At 41.8% G+C, this 19,274-nt stretch overlaps 2 protein-coding genes across 2 annotated transcripts in view; one reads left to right on the forward strand and one right to left on the reverse strand.

Moving 5' to 3' along the window:
- The first annotated feature begins 493 nt into the window (after nucleotides 1–493).
- On the forward strand, nucleotides 494–15,169 carry LOC106578855 (dual specificity mitogen-activated protein kinase kinase 4). The gene is made up of 12 exons (XM_014158081.2): nucleotides 494–798; nucleotides 1,441–1,476; nucleotides 6,933–7,044; nucleotides 7,528–7,702; nucleotides 9,620–9,739; nucleotides 13,276–13,395; nucleotides 13,506–13,557; nucleotides 13,662–13,789; nucleotides 13,899–13,976; nucleotides 14,168–14,316; nucleotides 14,491–14,536; nucleotides 14,667–15,169. The coding sequence occupies exons 1-12, from the start codon at nucleotides 675–677 to the stop codon at nucleotides 14,778–14,780; spliced, it is 1,254 nt and encodes a 417-aa protein (XP_014013556.2). The 5' UTR covers nucleotides 494–674; the 3' UTR covers nucleotides 14,781–15,169.
- Nucleotides 15,170–15,394: 225 nt separating this feature from the next.
- Nucleotides 15,395–19,274, reverse strand: part of LOC106578852 (myocardin) — a 227,387-nt gene continuing 223,507 nt past the window's right edge. Inside the window, 1 exon segment of the mRNA XM_014158068.2 lies at nucleotides 15,395–15,985. The gene's annotated coding sequence lies outside the window, so the exon portion shown is untranslated.

Raw genomic sequence — 19,274 nt, forward strand, 5'->3', positions numbered from 1 at the left:
ATATAAAATAATAATAATAATAAAAATAAAATAAAAATATGTTGTGAAACTGTTAGATATCACTTGTTAGATATTACTGCACTGTGGGAGCTAGAAGCACAAGCATTTCACTACACCTGCATTAACATCAGCTAAACATGTGTATGTGACCAATACATTTGATTTGATTTTGCAACAACAACAACAAATAGTTAGACAGGCCCTAGGTGCTACAAATGGGCCAGCCCATCTGACATTTGCCCCGAAATGCCAGATGGCCAGTTCGCCTCTGCTCACGCATTAGCCTACTTACAACCCCTCTACTGCTGGGCCAACCTTACAATGTCTCCATTACCCCCATTCAATAAAGTATTTATGTACATAGCCTTCCCTCTAGCCATATCAACTAGAATCCTCAAAAATGGTTGCTCCAGTAGCCTCCACAGTATGTGCAATGCCCAAAGTTGAAGCTTGGCGTCCCATACCAGCCCAATGGAAACCCCTTTCCTTTCTGGCGTAACCTGTTACGCACAGACTTCCGTGACTGGGCCCGGGACGTCCATAGCCCATCCATAGACGTGGCCGTCTATGCTGTGCTGCGCTCGCTGGCGCAGTGTCCCGTGTGGAGAGAGAGAGAGGGCGAAGTTTGCTCTGCCTGCATTGCAGCCTCAGCGCTGCTGGAATCGAACACAACAATGGCGACTCCCAGTTCCAACAGCAATTCAACAACCTCCAGCGGAAACAGCAACATTGCAGGATCCACCTCGCACCACCATCACCCGCAAACACAACACATGACCACCGTCAGCAGCATGCAAGGTTAGACCAAATGCCCTAAATGTCTATTTTCAAGTTGATCAGAGCTATTAAACGTTAGCTGTTGAAAAACATGACTTGGCTAGCCTAACTACCATTGCCCCGAGGCTAAGCTACATAGCAGAGATGCAGTGTAGCTAACTATATATTCTGCTAAATGTAGCACGCCGGCCATTTGTTGCAACATTGTGATTTTCTGCGAAGTGTACTGTAACAATGTTACAACCGCTGATATGTAAACGCACCAACTGAAAATTGTTGCATTGTAGTTATGACTGTTCCACTGCAATTGAGTTTATATCAACCGATGTTAGCTGCTACATGCTCAACGAAACCCAAGGCCTAGTACCAGATAGATGTTTCCCCTTTCACAAAACCTACGTATTTATTACTGTATTGTTACTACATTAATTACACTATATGTAGATAATAACCTTTAAATTACTTTGTTTTCAAATATATATTTTACCTTTTTAAACAATGAGACATAATTGGCATTGAAATGTTAACTGTCAGTGGTATATTTTGAGTGACATCGTATTATTTCGCAATCTGTGATCAGTGTTGGTGCTATCTACTATGTACTTCGTGTATGTCTGTCGGAAAATGTCCAGTTTCAACTCTTTTATTTTTTTAACATTTCAGAAAGTAACACGTGCTGGAGGTGTCAAAACGAAACAGGTACTTTTTATTTTTATTTCTAAGATTTCAGTAGAATATTACTAGGTTGATGTGATATTCTGTTGATCATAGTGGAATATGATTCACCATTGTTTCCCTCCCCATTTCTCTTTTGTGTTTGATTTCCTCATTCTGTATTACATTGAGTGTTTCCATGAATTGGTACGGGTTCCATGTTAGAAATTTGCCACCATTCCATAGCTACTGAATATAAATTAATGTATATGAGACAGCCAAATATGTGTAGGGTAGCATAAATAACATAGCCAGCTCTCACTTGCCCTTGAAAGCTAGGGTTGCACAGTCATAGTACATTGATGACTTCCATCCAGGTTATATAATGACCAGACAACAGCAAGATCTCTCTCTCTCTCCCTACTTTAGGGTTTCAGATAGGGTGGGTATAATTTGTGGAACGTTCCAACAGGAATCTGTTCCAAAAACTTCGTAAAGTACAAGGTTGCCAATAAACAACGCATACAAAGTTGCCTGATCAATTCACCGAGCTAACTAGCTGCCGTATAGGCATCAACTCACCACGTAGCTTATTCTTAATGTTTGTCCATAGGCTACCAGAGTGAGGACAGACATTTTTCGGAATAAACGTGGTGAGTTAAAAACTTTATGAATTAGCACACTCCCTACCCGGTATTTTATTCTGCCGCTATACAACCTTGTTATTTACTAAGTTTTTGGAACAGATTCCTGTTGGAACGTTTCACAAATGATACTCACTAACACACTCTCGTAAGCACACCAACCCTCTCTCTCTGTGGGTGCATCTCAATATTCTAAAGTGGCTTCCTCTCCCTGTCTCCTTTCATCCATTTGCAATGACTGGACAGGTAAAAGCAAATACTTGGTTGGTATCGACCGTATCTCTTTTACCTAGTATGTGTTGTCAGAGCCGCAAAGGAGAGGAGACAAGGAGTGGAAGCCACTCTAGACTATTGAGATCCAGTCTGTGTGATTCTCTGCTAGTGGGCTGTCGGTCCACTATTCTGTGTTGACTAATCTAATCCACGGTGGAGCATTGGTTTGGGTGAGGACCCATTTGCACCTGGGCATAATGGTTAAATGGACCACTAGTAGGGCTACTGCAAAAGAACTCCAGGCAATTCCATGCTTTTCTTATCTCTTATTCTGAGCATCTGAGATTTACTATGCAATCTGACACATGTCAAATCAGTGTCCTTGATCTTCTGATTTTGTGTGAGGATAATGTTCTATACGCTGATCTTTACAGGAAACCTACTGATCGTAACAGTTTGTTGAGGGCTGATAGTTGTCACCCGCATCCCTTGAAAAACAGTTTGCCCTACTGCCAATTCTGTCGAATCAAAAGAATTAGCAAAAAACAATCTGATTTCGACAGAAATATGGCTGAGATGCAAAAAAAATTCAAATAGAGGGTGTACAAAAATGGTCAGATTAATACCGCCATTGAGAAAATCCAAAATAAATCAAGACATGATCTCTTTCAAGGACAGTATCGCAAAAATAAGCATTCTTGTGTTCTTACTACCCGCTATGCAAAGTGCTCTGAACAAATTAAAGGAATCGTTCAAACATTGGCACATTCTAAGATCCCATGACAGTATCGCTAGTGTGTTTTTGGAACCCTCCCTTGGTCGTATTCTCACGGGGCAGAAATCTCAGAGTTACTTATCTTAGAACTTGTCCTTCTGGTAAAATAATTTGTGGGTAAAACAAAGAGCAAATAAAATGTATGAATCTCGGAGCACCATTAGGTGCAAAAACTTGACGTACTCAGCTGCGGCCCACTTTTTGGAAGTGAACCACTCGATTTCGTCCCTACGTTATATCGGCATCAAACACATCACCCTCCCTAGGAGAGGGGGTGACCTCAACAGTTTATTGTTAAAACGAGAGGCTGCCTGGTTCTTTCATTTAAACGTAGACTTTGATCTGAAGCCGTTCTTGTGATTTTGCTATTCATTGTAAATGTTTGTAGGCCTATGTAGCTAAATTGTATCTATGATCGTATGCTATCCATTCATGCGTTTTATATATTCTATATCGGTAAATTAACCAATGATATCAAGCCTCACCCGGCCATGATTACAGACACCTGTGTGTGTCCTTTGACGCTATATAAACTAGTGACTCGCAGTGTTTGTCATTATACCCTGATGAAGACAGCTTGTCTGTCCAAATGTTGGTTATTAAATGATTGTATCTGAGCTCCTAGAGTGTGTTGCTCTCTCCTTTATTTTTTCATGAGGACCTATATGCACCTGGGAATATGGTTAAAGGGACCACTAGTACTGCACCTCTGATTTGGCCCTGTAGGCCACTGTTCTCTGTCCAAGAAGACCTCGACACTTTCCCATCTCATCCTCAACATTATCATCTAGTGGAGTACTTAACAGTTATTCTGTTACATATAAGCCTGATACAAGACCATGATAGTCAAATTGAGCACTTCTTAAAGAGTCAACAGATATCTACTATGCTAGTGCGGAATAGTTGATATTGTGGGGCAGCAGGTAGCCTAGTGGTTAGAGTAACCGAAAGGTTGCAAGATCGAATCCCCGAGCTGACAAGGTAAAAATCAGTCGTTCTGCCCCTGAACAAGGTAGTTAACCCACTGTTCCTAGGCCGTCATTGTAAAATAAGAATTTGTTCATAACTGACTTGCCTAGTTAAATAAAGGTAACATTTTAAAAATATCTTGCCGTCTCGTTTGGAAGTCAATGTTTGAGGGTGTTGGTAGGTGTCCTCTTTGACAAGTCTATTACTGTAGCTACTGCACAATGAAAACATCAACTGTGGGATGCATACAGGTTTACAATGCAATCAAATCATGTTGGGTTAATGTTATACTTGTTATCAGTATCGACATGCTGGCGTTGTCTGCATTTCCTGGTAATTGGGAACCTCTGTATTTATGGGCACTTTGCTTATGTTTATAATGCAGAAATGTTTGTGTTCTGACTATACCCGGCAAACTCCAAGCCTGAAAAGTATGGGGAGACGGTCTCTCTCTGAGCATTGGGTAATGATGACACATTGATATACAGTGACTTCGGAAAGTATTCAGATCCCTTCCCTTTTTCACATTTTGTTACGTTACAGCCTTATTCTAAAATTGATTCAATTAAAATGTTCAATTTACACACAATACCCCATAATGGCAAAGTGAAAACAGTTTATACGTTTTTGCAAAAAAGTACCCTATTTACATAAGTATTCAGAACCTTTGCTATGAGACTCGAAATTGAGCTCAGGTGCATCCTGTTTACATTGATCATCCTTGAGATGTTTCTACAACTTGGAGTCCACCTGTGGTAAATTCAATTGATTGGACATGATTTGGAAAGGCACACACCTGTCTATATAAGGTCCCACAGTGGACAGTGCATGTCAGAGCAAAAACCAAGCCATGAGGTCGAAGGAAATGTCCGTAGAGCTCCGAGACAGGATTGTGTCGAGGCACAGATCTGAGGAAGGGAACCAAAAAATGTCTGCAGCATTGAAGGTCCCCAAGAACACAGTAGCCTCCATCATTCTTAAATGGAAGAAGTTTGGAACCACCAAGATTCTTCCTTGAGCTGGCCGCCCGGGGGAAGGACAAGAGTCTCTTGTCTGATGAAACCAAAATTGAACTCCTTTGGCCTGAATGCCAAGCGCCACATCTGGAGGAAACCTGGCACTATCCCTACGGTGAAGCATGGTGGTGGCAGCATTATGCTGTGGGGATGTTTTTCAGTGGCAGGGACTGGGAGACTAATCAGGATCGAGGGAAAGATGAACGGAGAAAGTACAGAGAGATCCTTGATGAAAACCTGCTCCAGAGCGCTCAGGACCTCAGACTGGGGCAAAGGTTCACCTTCCAACAGGACAATGACCCTAAGCACACCGCCAAGATAACACTGGAGTGGCTTCGAGACAAGTCTCTGAATGTCCTTGAGTGGCTCAGCCAGAGCCCAGACTTGAACCCGATCTTACACCTCTGTAGAGACCTAAAAATAGCTGTGCAGCTACGTTCCCCATCCAACCTGACAGAGCTTGAGAGGATCTGCAGAGACGAATGGGAGAAACCCCCCAAATACAGATGTGCCAAGCTTGTAGTGTCATACCCAAGAAGACTCGGCTGTAATCGCTGCCAAAGGTGCTTCAACAAAGTACAGAGTAAAGGGTCTAAATACTTATGTAAATGTGATTTTTTTTAATATAAACTTTTTAATACATTTGCAAAAATGTCTAAACTGTTTTTGCTTTGTCATTATGGTATTGTTTGTCGATTGATGAGGAAAATATATATTTTTTATCCATTTTAGAATAAGGCTGTAAACTAACAAAATGTGGAAAAAGTCAATGGGTCTGAATACTTTCCGAATGGTCTGTAGCTGTAATAATTATTTCCAGTCTCCTGAAACATCACTGGTACTTTAATGTACTGTAATTCAACTTAAATTACACTGAAAATCAACTCTCAGAGACTTCAGGTTACATGACTTAGTGGAGTTTGTGGCTTACTAGTTTTTATTGAAATGCTTCTCAATAGCTAGGTTTCCATCCAGTTAGTGAGAGATTTTCATGTGAAAATTCTAAATTCCGCATTAAGAAAATGTGAATTTTGCCACTAGTGGTATTTCCACCATACTTGTTGCAGATAAAATTCAGTGCGTGATGACAGTGCCAAATGGCAGATGACAAATGTCATATTTCACTTAAGTTTTCATGTACTGAATAAATGTTTCCAACACTTTTTCAATTCTACCAATATTTTTGTCACAAACTGTTGCGTTAAATAGCGTTAAATAGCAAATGGTCTTGGCACGTGTGTGTAGGCTAGTCTACATACTGAGATTATTATGGATAAGACTGTCAAAAGGAACTCAAGCGTCGATAATAACATCACCAGAATCAAACCCTCGATATTTATTGGAGCATCAAGATCACCGTGCACTTTCATCTGTAGCCTAATAAACTGCATTGTTTCCTGAGTCGTAGTGGGAGGACCACATCAAATCATCGCGTGATTCCAAGTTGACTTTGATATGATGGTCTTTACATCAATGTTTGTGCATTAAGGCATTTCCACCACCATTTCTTGCATAACAAATTTTACCGACACAAAATTATCCCAACGTGTCAAACTAACAAATTATCTGTTGGCATTTATAAAATTATACCAAAACTTCCTGTTTCCATCCCATCTCTCATGATTTAAAAAAATACTTTTGAGTTTACTCGAGTGAAAACTGTTGATGGAAACATGGTTATTGGTCTCACTTTATGAAACAGTCCTGAAAACGGTTTCATATTGTGAAATATACTTATTCCATGGTCATACATCCTATTCGGTTCCATCCCCATAGAATCATAACTATATGTCCCATTCACCAATGTAGCGTTACCTGGTCTCCCTTGTTCCCTAACCAGCATATGTTGTTTACAAACTGTTTTCTCCTGTGTCTCTCTGTCAGGTAAACGTAAAGCCCTGAAGCTGAACTTCGCCAACCCTTCAGTGAAGCCAGCTACCAGGTTGCCCCTCAACCCCTCACCTTCAACTGCCCCCTCCTTCCAGAACCCACACATGTAAGTGCTGTGGAGAGCGGATCAGAAATGCACACTTAGAGACCTGATAATCCTTAGCTTTCTAACAGGTTATGTATTTCTGTTTGGTTTTATTGTTGTAGAGAAACATCTTCACACGGCCTTAAGGGTACTGTCTGTGTGAAGGAATAGTGTTTAAGACTCTGAGAATACAGTAAAATGGCTGTGCAGGATTAGTCAGCATCTTCGGTCTCTTCTTCAGTGTGGTCTGCTCTGCTATTGAGGAAGAAACCAAGACGTTATGATTGTAAAGGAACGAGGTGGGTTAGAAATCACTTCCTTGTGTATGTATGATGCTCCCTTCTGCCCCCAAAACACTCTCTTCGTCATTCTCTCTCTGTTTCCTCTTTTTCCTCTCTATTCCTCTTTTCCAACTCCCCCCTCTCTCACCCTGTCTTCATCCTTCCCCACATCTCTTTACCTCACTTTCTCCTCCATCCACTTCCTCCTCACCCTCCCCTACAGAGAGCGTATGAGGACACACAGTATCGAGTCGTCGGGGAAGCTGAAGATTTCTACGGAGAATGCCTGTGACTTCACGGCCGAGGACCTGAGGGACCTGGGGGAGATTGGCCGTGGGGCCTATGGCTCCGTCAACCAGATGCAGCACAAACCCAGCGGACAGATCATGGCTGTCAAGGTGACCACACTAGCTGCTCTCATCCTCACTGACTGAGACGTTCCAAGTTGAATACTAATGTTGATATACTGTAGTCCACGCACCTCGTAAATCAGATTGATCTGGGTTAACCTCTTGGGGCTAGGTGGGACGCTAGCGTGCCACCTGTGGTGCACTCCATCAACAGCAGGTGCATTTCAAGAGCGGCAAATTTGAATCCAAATAAATGTCAAAATTCAAATTTTTCAAAAATACAACTATGTTACACCATTTGAAAGATAAACATCTCCTTAATCTAACCACGTTTTACGATTTCAAAAAGGTTTTACGGCGAAAGCATAAATTTAGAGTATGTTAGGACAGTACATTTACAAGAGTTGTGTGTAATGTTTTGTCAAGTCAAAGACAGGGTCACCAAAACCATAAAACCAGCTAAAATGATACACTAACCTTTTACAATCTCCATCAGATGACACTCCTAGGACATTATGTTAGACAATGCATGCATTTTTAGTTCTATCAAGTTCATATTTATATACAAAAACAGCGTTTTACTATGGCATTGATGTTGAGGAAATCGTTTCCCTCCAATAACCGGCAGTCAAGTCAGCGTCACAAATTAAATAATTAAAATTAGAAAACATTGGTAAAATATTATATTGTCATTTAAAGAATTATAGATTTACATCTTTTGAACGCAATCAACTTGCCAGATTTAAAAATAACCTTACTGGGAAATCACACTTTGCAATAATCTGAGCACTGTGCCCAGAAAAATACGCGTTGCGATACAGACTAGACGTCATGTTGGGGAGATCTAAAATCGAAAATACTATGTAAATAATCCATTACCTTTGATTCTCTTCATCAGATGTCACTTCCAGGTATCACAGGTCCATAACGAATGTAGTTTTGTTCAAAAAAGCTCATCATTTATGTCCAAAAATCTCCGTCTCGTTAGCACATGATGTAAGCCAGCCGGACTTCTCGTCATGAACGAGGGGAAAAAATATATTTCCGTTCGTTCAAACATGTCAAACGTTGTATAGCATAAATCATTAGGGCCTTTTTTAACCAGAACATGAATAATATTCAAGGTGGACGAATGCATAGCCTTTTATAACGTATTGGAACGAGGGTACCCAACATGAAGTAGCGCGCCAGGTGTCTAATGGGACATCACCGTTCCATGGCTCTTGTTCGGTCAGATCTCCCTCCAGAAGACTCAAAACACTTTGTAAAGGCTGGTGACATCTAGTGGAAGCAATAGGAAGTGCCAAAATATTCCTAAACCCCTGTGTTTTTCAATGGGATAGGTTTAAAATCAATACAACACATCAGGTATCCACTTCCTGTCAGAAAATGTCTCAGGGTTTTGCCTGCCAAATGAGTTCTGTTATACTCACAGACACCATTCAAACAGTTTTGGAAACTTTAGAGTGTTTTCTATCCATATATAATAAGTATATGCATATTCTAGTTACTGGGTAGGATTAGTAACCAGATTAAATCGGGTACATTTTTTTTATCCAGACGTGCAAATGCTGCCCCCTAGACCCAACAGGTTAAGAGGGCGGGTGTTGAGGAGCGCGGTTTGGCGGGTCATTTTTTGAGGACGCATGACTCGACTTTCGCCTCTCCCAATCCCGTTGGGGAGTTGCAGTGATGAGGCAAGATTGTAGTGGATCACAATTGGATATCACGACAATGGGGAGAAAAATGAGCGCATCTCAAGGATGGTGCATAACAAGTATGAGACCTGGTAAAATATTGTCTTGGTTCTTGGTGGATGGTAGACCTAGTCATACAACAGTGTTTTTAATGGTCTTTATCAGGTGACGACTAGGGTGCGCTATAAACTGATCTCTGAGCTGTTAATAGTTTCCTCTATTTCTGCTGAACACCTGTTGTTGTTGTCGTCTCCGTCCCCCCCCTCAGAGGATCCGCTCCACGGTGGATGAGAAGGAGCAGAAGCAGCTGCTGATGGATCTAGACGTGGTGATGAGGAGTAGTGACTGTCTCTACATCGTTCAGTTCTACGGAGCTCTCTTCAGAGAGGTGAGACTGTCAAATCACATTTTATTTGTCACATGCTTCGTAAACAACAGGTGTGGACTAACAGTAATGCTTACTGACGGGCCCTTTCACAACAACGCAGAGAGAACAAAAGAGGAATAATAAGACAAGGAATAAATACACAATGAGTAACAATAACTTGGCTATATACATGGGTTATCAGTACCGAGTCGATGGACAGGGGTACGAGGTAATTGAGGTAGATAAGTACATATAGGTAGGGATAAAGTGACTAGGCAGGATAGATAAAACATCAGCAGCAGCGTATGTGATGAGTCTAAAGAGTTAGTGCAAAGGGGGTTCAATGCAGATAGTCCGGGTAGCTATTTGAAGCTGTTGCTGGTCCTATTGGTTCCAGACTTGGTGCATCGGTACCGCTTGCTGTGCGGTAGCAGAGAGAACAGTCTATGACTTGGGTGGCTGGAGTCTTTGACAATTTTTAGGGCCTTCCTCTGACAAGTCTGGTATAGAGCTCCTTGATGGCGGGGAGCTCGTACGCACTACCCTCTGTAGCACCTTGTGGTCGGATACCGAACAGTTGTCATACCAAGTGGTGATGCAGACAGTCAAGATGCTCTCAATGGTGCAGCTGTAGTACTTTTTGAGGATCTGAAGGCCCATGCCAAATCTTTTTTTTGCTTCCTGAGGCATTGTTGTGTCTTCTTCACGACTGTGTTGGTGTGTGTGGACCATGTTAATTCCTTAGTGATGTGGAGACCGATTAACTTGAAGCTCTCGACCTGCTCCACTACAGCCCCATCAATGTGAATGGGGGCGTGCTCTGCCCTCAGTTTCCTTTAGTCCACGTTCAGCTCCTTTGTCTTGCTGACGTTGAGGGAAAGGTTCTTGTTCTGGCACCACACTGCCAGGTCTCTGACCTCCTCCCTGTAGGTAGTCTCATCGTCGTCGATGATCAGGCCTACCGCTGTCGTGTCGTCAGCACACTTAATGATGGTGTTGGAGTCGTGCCTGGCCATGGAGTCATGTGTGAACAGGGAGTTCAGGAGGGGACTGAGCACGCACCCCTGAGGGGCCCCTGTGTTGATGATCAGCGTGGCAGATGTGTTGTTACCTACCCTTACCACCTAGGGGCAGCCCGTCAGGAAGTCCAGGATCCAGTTGCAGAGGGAGGTGTTAAGTCCCAAGCTTGGAGGGCACTATCGTGTTGAACGCTGAGCTTGAGTCAATGAACAACATTCTCAGGTGTTCCTCTTATCCAGGTGGGAGAGGGCAGTGTGGAGTGTAAGCGAGACTGTGTCATCGGTTAATATAATATCTACAGTACATGTTTCAATACCTACATGACTGTATATTATATATTAGGAGTAGTGACGGTTTCTATAGTGAACAAAAATATTAACGCAACATGTAAAGCCTTGGTCACATGATTCATGCGCTGAAATAAAAGTTCACAGAAATGTTCCATATGCACAAAATCTTATTTCTCTCAGATTTTGTGCATAAATTTGTTTGCATCCTTGTTAGTGAGCCTTTGTCAAGATAATCCATCCTCCTGACAGGTGTGGCATGTAAAGAACCTGGTTAAACTGCATGATCATTACACAGGTGCACCTTGTGCTGGGGACAATAAAAGGCCACTCTAAAATGTGCAGTTTTGTCACACAGTGCCACAGATGTCTCAGGTTTTGAGGGAGCGTGCAATTGGCATGCTGACTCCAGGAATGATCACCAGAGCTTTTGGCAGAGAATTGAATGTTTCTTACCATAAGCCGCATCAAGTCGTTTATCAAGAATTTGGTAGTACGTCCAACCGGCGTCACAACCGCAGACTGAGACCAGCCGCCAGGTGAAACTGAGGAGTATTTCTGTCTATGATAAAGCTCTTTTGTGGGGAAAAACTCATTTCGATTGGCTGGGCCTGGCTTCCCAGTGGATGGGCCTATGCCCACCCATGGCTCCGCCCCTGCCGGCTCCGCCCCCTGCCGCTCCGCCCCTGCCGGCTCCGCCCCTGCCGGCTCCGCCCCTGCCCAGTCATGTGAAGTCCATAGATTAGGGCCTACTGATTTTATTTGCGGGCGGCAGGTAGCTTAGTGGTTAGAGCGTTGGACTAGTAACCGAAGCTTGCAAGATCGAATCCCCGAGGTGACAAGGTAAAAATCTGTCGTTCTGTCCCTGAACAAGGCAGTTAACCCACTGTTCACAGGTCGTCATTTAAAATAAGAATTTGTTCTTAACGTACTTGCCTAGTTAAATAAAGGTAAAAAAAATATTTCAATTGACTGATTTCCTTTATATGAACTGTAACTCAGTAAAATCGTTAATTGTTGCTTGTTGCGGTTATACACTAATTGACCAAAAGTATGTGGACACCTGCTGGTCTAACATCTCATTCCTAAATCATGGGCATTAATATGGAGTTGGTCCCCCCCCTTTGCTGCTATAACAGCCTCCACTCAGCCACAAGAGCATTAGTGAGATCAGGGCTCTGTTTAGGCCAGTCAAATTCTTCCACACCAATCAACAAACCATTTCTGTATGGACCTCTTTTTGTGCATGGGCACATTGTCATGCTGAAACAGAAAAGGGCCTTCCTCAAACTGTTGCCACAAAGTTGGAAGCACAGAAACGCATAGAATGTCATTGTATACTGTAGCGTTAAGATTTCCCTTCACTGGAACTAAGGGGCCTAGCCCGAACCATAAACAGCCCCAGACCATTATTCCTCCTCCACCAGATTTTACAGTTGGCACTATGCATTCGACAGGTAAGGTTCTCCTGGCATCTGCCAAACCAGATTCGTCCGTTGGGCTGCCAAATGGTGAAGCTTGATTCATCACGCTTGGCATTGTGCATTGTGATCTTAAACTTGTGTGCGGCTGCTCGGCCATGGAAACCCATTTCATGAAGCTCCCGACAAACAGTTATTGTGTTGACGTTGCTTCCAGAGGCAGTTTGGAACTCGGTACTGAGTGTTGCAACCGGGGACATACAACTTTTACACACCATGCGCTTCAGCACTTGGTGGTCCTGTTCTGTGAGCTTGTGTGGCCTACCACTTTGCGGCTGAGCCATTGTTGCTCCTAGATGTTTCCACTTTACAATAACAGTACTTACAGTTGACCGGGGCAGATCTAGTAGGGCAGAAATTTGACAAACTGACTTGTTGGAAAAGTGGCACCCTATGACGGTGCCACGTTGAAAGTCACTGAGCTCTTCAGTAAGGCCATTCAACTGCCAATGTTTGTCTATGGAGTTTGCATGGCTGTTATGCTTGATTTTATACATCTGTCAGCAACGGGTGTGGCTGAAATGGCCTAATCCACACATTTTAAGGGATGTCCACATACTTTTGTGTATACAGTGCATGTTAGTTCTGTATATATTGTCCAGTTATACAGAGTTCTCGTCAGAAAGGTGAGAATAACTAATTAGACAGGTTCCATTCTGGGGCAGTAGTAATTTTCAAATATTTGGTCTGGACTGGGTGGTGGCTGGACATATTGTTTTGTTACAATGTGGCACACTTGTGATCAATAATGACATTTCTTTCTCTTTAGGGCGACTGTTGGATATGTATGGAACTAATGTCTACCTCATTCGACAAATTCTACAAATATGTATATTGTTCGTTAGATGACGTCATTCCAGAGGAAATATTAGGCAAAATTACATTAGCAGTGAGTGGTTATTTTATTTTCTGTGAATATAATCTGTTTATAACATATTTATATGAATGCAGTTGTTGGTCACAGATTGTAATGAAATGTGTTTGTTTGTTTCTTTATAGACCGTTAAAGCGCTGAACCACTTAAAAGAAAACTTGAAAATAATTCACAGAGGTAAGTTGTCAGATACATCTTTTAGAGTTTGGCCATATTTATGCAAATTCCAGCTATGTGTGGTGCATGAAGTCTAAAACGTGAGTATGTTTGTGTTCTCCCAGACATCAAACCTTCCAACATTCTCATGGACCGTAACGGCAACATCAAACTGTGTGACTTTGGCATCAGTGGTCAGCTGGTGGACTCTATAGCCAAGACCAGAGACGCAGGCTGCAGACCCTACATGGCAGTAAGTCATGTACATTTTTGGCGAAATTCTCACTAAAATGTCAAACTAGGATTCAGTTCCTGAATTGTCCGGTATATCGTGGTTAAGTTGTTCTTTTCCTGTTGCCCAGCCGGAGAGGATAGACCCCAGTGCTTCCAGACAAGGCTACGACGTCCGATCTGACGTGTGGAGTTTGGGGATCACCCTGGTAGTTATTTAATTCAGTTAATTCATATATTGATTTGATGGCCTCCAATGGGGAAAAACAGGTTTACTATGTTATAACCTAGCTGCACTGTTATTGATAACAATTTGTACACTAAGAAATACACAATCTAACTATTTCTAAACCCTTGTTGGTGGTAGTCGATGAGTAATTACATTTCTGTGTGTCTTCAGTATGAGTTGGCCACCGGCAGATTCCCGTACCCCAAGTGGAATAGCGTGTTTGATCAGCTGACCCAGGTGGTGAAGGGCGAGCCACCGCAGCTCTGCAACTCTGAGGACAGACAGTTCTCCCCCAAGTTCATCAACTTTGTCAATTTATGGTGAGCATCACCTCTGGTGAAAGCAGTCTACCACTCCCTCCAGTGGACATGCTATTAGACTCTCACCCTAGAGGATTCACCATTGGTTTTTGCTGCCCTCTCCTAGTAGAATGGTGAAATGGCATCATTGCTCTTTCTGTTGTCTTGCCAATTGCTTCTTCTCTTGTTCTACAGCCTCACAAAGGATGAGTCAAAACGGCCCAAGTACAAGGAGCTCTTGGTAAGTTTGTGTCTTTCTATGTTGGGACTTGATGTTGTTTGTGGATTTCACTGTGTATTGACTGCTATGCGGGCAACAGTAAAGCTTGACCTAGTTTCTATGTGGCTGAGGTAATGTTCGTCTCCTACAGAAACACCCGTTCATCTTGATGTACGAGGAGAGGTTTGTGGACGTGGCCAGCTACGTGTGTCGCATCCTGGACCAGATCCCTGCCTCCCCCATCTCCCCTATGTATGTGGACTGACGGGGGGGACACTTTGCACGGCGACACACGCAACGGGGGGAGGAATCGGTACAACGCATGACATCCCGTGCCCTCAGTTACTATAGTATCAAGGTGTTTGTTTCCATGTTCCAAAGAACATGTGAACAATTCCATATTCCAAACCAATCGCCCTGTGCAATACGATTATACACACATACTTGTCACCACCCTGTTCAATGTCCATAAAAACATCTAGATTATCCTCCCGTCTTCAGACAGCTAAACTAGAAGACATTCAATTGGCTCAACGTATATACACAACGTTCATCTTTTTTATGTGCTAGGGGAAAAAAACGGTTTAGAGTCCATATACGGTGTATACTTGAAAATCGATGTTACCAAATAAACATGTTGGAAAGTGCCGCTCATGATGTTATGAAAAGAGTCATCTATTTGGATTGTACATTGTGGACTGTGTTGTATGTATGCGTTTGTGTGCTCACCTCTACGTCGTCAGAATTTTTTAAACAGATGTAATGCAGACAGACTTGTCTGAGCGAGACACTCGAATCTCTCAGTATGCTGTGGGCACCTTAACTCATTGTAAATGAAGGGGTCTGATTATGCAAAGTTATTGTTCCCTGAAACAGATCGATGGTGTAAACGTGGCTTTATTTTCTTAATATGCAATTTTACAGTATGACTCCAAATGTTGTTCTCTGCTAACTGTACAGTATGATTGTAAATCTATATGTATGTGTACATCTCAAAACAGTCTGCTATTATTTACCGGATCTGTTCAGCAGTTAGGACTTGTTACCACGGACGCACTCGGCAATGTCTCCTCAAGCAGTTAAGACACAGTTCTCCACCTGCCACACGTTGAAAAGTGGATGAAGTTATAGCCAAGCTATTAAACCTATCACTTTGCAAGACGTCACAAGTTGAACATGTCAGATATACATTTCATTGCTTGACCAGGCCAGTGCTGCATCTGTCTGTGTAAAAGGAGTGTCCGACCCCCACAACAGTCATGTTATGCTACAGCACTGTTCAGCTGCCCAGCCTTCCTGATCACACACAGAATCATAGATAAAATCGGCATGTGGCTCGGACCGCTCGCCATGATACGAGGCTCGCACTGATGGAAGGTTTCCCTCATCAACCCTTAGGCAACATGTAGGGCGCATCTCAGTAGTGTCCAGTGAAATCCTCTTGTCCCCTTTTCCACTGATGTGAAAGACCTAGAACGGTGAACATTGAAGAGATGTTACTGATAGGCTTTCACCTATCCTGTGTAGTCTGATCAGTGCAGATTGTTGTGTATTTGGGTCTCGAGTGGCCTAAGGGACTGCATTGCGGTGCTAGAGGCGTCACTACAGACCCTGGTTCGTTCCCAGGCTGTGACACAACCGGCCGTGATCGGAAGTCCCATAGGGCGGCGCACAATTGGCCCAACGTCACGCCGGGGTAGGCCGTCATTGTAAATAAGAACTTGTTCTGAACTGATTTGCCTAGTTAATTAACGGCTAAATAAAATAAAAAGATGAGGTGAGGAAGTCACCTCTTTCACGCTCAGAAATCCACGGCGTCACTCTTGTCAGGACACCCACGTTCAGTGTATAATAATGTAGCGAAGCAAAAGGAACACACCCCGTCATGGAACTCCTTAGCTAGTGAACCAAACTGTTGTGGTGTTGAGGGGGCATGGCACGGCAGGGGTTCAGCATCGCTATGTTGGAACCTGGGTTGTTTCACTAAGCACAGTCAATGCGTTTGCCAGATAACTTCAATAAACTTTCAGATGTAAGTTCCGTATGTGATATTAAGAACTACAAAATACAAAATTGTTTTTGAATGTTTAGGAAATGTAGCTGGCTAACATTTCATGAAGCTAAATTGTGCTTCATGAAATTCCCCCTTGGAAAAGCCAGGGGTCAGGGACAAGTGTTTAGTACAGAAATGTTGCGTACATATGCAGCTTATTCAGGAGAGAGGAAATTTACAGAACATTCGGATAGAAATGTACTGCATAGACCTGACCTGATTCCCTGTTATGTGGAGTACGGAATCAAGTCGTCTCTATTCATTGCGTTTCTATCTGAATAGTTCTAAACTTTGCACGCCTCTGAAGAAGCCTAAGCTCTTATAAGCTGAGATGTGGAACACTTATGGTTACATGGTGAATTGCAATTTATTGGAATGTTCATAATATAGATCATACAATGTTAAGGGCAATGAGTATTATATTGTATATTGATCAAGGGTAAAAAAAATAATAATAAAGTTCACATTGAGAAAATACATAGCGCTGTATTGTGAACCTGGGTCGTAGACAAAGGTACAACACAGAAACAATGATTATTTGTGTTTTAAGTTTATTGCTTTCTCTTCTACAGTAATGCACTGCTATGGTTACCATGGTAAAGCTGTTCAGTGGCCAAGCAACAGGGAAGCTTTTTGTCAGATGTGAAATTCTGATGTAAAAAGAGAAAAGAAAGTCATTCTTCAACATTAGGTGATCAGGATGGAGCACATGACCTGTGTGGCTGTTGGAAATGCCTAATGGCATGGTGACAAACCTCAACTGATCTTGGGTGAAATCCTAAAAACAAGGGTGCCACAGTTTATTTAAGAAGTAACAGGAAAAACAAGTTGTTTGAGAGAAATTTTTGGTCAAAAAATAAATAAATAATGATACTGAACCAAATCTGACTGATAGATAATCCAAGACAAAGTTAGTGTTTTGAACATTCTTCTGCATTTCGGTGTCATCAGACAATCTCATTGGCACTGTGGTGGTTAAATTACGGAGTGGCTTTCCACTGACCTTTTTTTCAGAGCATTGAAGGTCTTGACGCTTCTGGCATTTGCTTATTCTCTACTAGTAGAGAACAGGCTACTCTGGCGAATGGTGCTCATTTAATAAAGTTATAATGTCTGCAAGATCACAATGACAGTAGTCTACATAACAGAACCGAATATAATGACATATAACGTTACTGTGAGACAAAAACCCCACCTAATATTTCTCTAATGTGGCCAAAACAGATGCTGCATGGACGTTTCACCAGTAAAACTTAAAATAATTATCATTCACGATTGACAGTGCGGAATGTGAAGGGAAAGAGACCACACAAATGTGTGCGTAAAGTAAAGAAACACGTGCGCAGAACGTGATCCGCACATGAGCAGAAGCTTGGGGACCTTTAGCGCTCAACCAAAAAAAAAGGTGCGTGAAAAATCATGTTCCAACAGTCATGGGTTTAAAATTATACCCATAGTTGTGTTTACATATTCTAACATTCAAATTTGTATCTTTACAAGAACAGTCCCCTTTGTTTAGCTATAGACCACATCATACATGTATTGCAGATGGGTAGTTATTTTGGTATATTTACATCTCAGTAAACTATTTTTCATTCCTGATTCATAATCATTCTACAGATCCTACCCCAAACCCCTGCAGCATAACGGTGGCTTTAGAACCAAGTTTATAAAAAGGTTACACATACTTTAAGTAACATATTGAACACTGATTATTCTGTGCTAGATTCACAGTTAGTATTGGTAAGAATGGATATTTACTCTGCATATGCAGTACTTTTACATCATATTGCTCTCCATGGAAAACATATTTTGGGAAGAACAATGCAAGATCAAAACGGCGGTATATGAGTTTATGTTAATCAATCTAATTTTATCATAAAGGAATGTCAAATATAAATATGATCAATGTATAAATAAAAAAGAAATGAAAAAAATAAATAACTACGAAGTGAGTCTCTCTAAGATGTAAATGGGTGAATTTTCCAAAGGTCAAATACAAAACAATAAATAATAAAAAATAATAATATAGGGTGACATTCAGACAGATTTTATTGCCATGCTTCTGACTTGCTATGATGGATCCTTGCAAAAAAATGTGATGTGATTTATCAAAGCTGTGTGATAAAGGTGGCGAACCATGCACTGTGCAGTATCATAGCGTTCCACATTCATGTTTTCTTGAATAATTGTGGATGCTTTGTGTGGCCAGAGTAACAGCTACATTGTTTGGTGTGATGGGATATGGACAGAGTGCTCCATTTGAAATACCAAGTGCGTTCTTGTTGTGAAGTGTTTAAGGCACAATCCGAGTTAAATCTTGCTCTCTCGTCCTACAATCCATGCATTTCTGCATCTGAAGACACTTTTATCGAAACTGAGACAAAGGGGTTTTCCACACTAAAGGTACATATTTAGTCTTCATATTATTATATTGTAAATAAATCCACTAGTAATGTGTGACAAAAAACCCATACCAAACACTTGCATGGAACTTTGGCAAATTCTTTCACTACAAATACATTCTAGGGTTTAAGCAAAGTGTGCCAATAATCTATGCTAATCAAGGTGCAAAATGTGAGATTTTAAATATTTACATAGAAAATATCAAACTACATACTAAAATGACACATTTGATTCTGTGATAGTTTCTAAAAAGTGTTCTCTCCCACAGACAAATATCCAGACCTCAACTTGTCTCCGTCA

This window comes from Salmo salar, chromosome ssa19 (genome assembly GCF_905237065.1).
Source record: "Salmo salar chromosome ssa19, Ssal_v3.1, whole genome shotgun sequence".
Lineage (NCBI taxonomy): Eukaryota > Metazoa > Chordata > Actinopteri > Salmoniformes > Salmonidae > Salmo > Salmo salar.

What these genes read in the sequence shown, in the direction of transcription:
- LOC106578855 (XM_014158081.2), top strand. Translation starts at nt 675, where the DNA reads ATGGCGACTCCCAGTTCCAACAGCAATTCAACAACCTCCAGCGGAAAC. An exon ending in CACCGTCAGCAGCATGCAAG is followed by an intron (nt 799 to 1,440) that starts GTTAGACCAAAT and finishes TTAACATTTCAG; the next exon opens with AAAGTAACACGTGCTGGAGG. An exon ending in ATCAACTTTGTCAATTTATG is followed by an intron (nt 14,317 to 14,490) that starts GTGAGCATCACC and finishes CTTGTTCTACAG; the next exon opens with CCTCACAAAGGATGAGTCAA.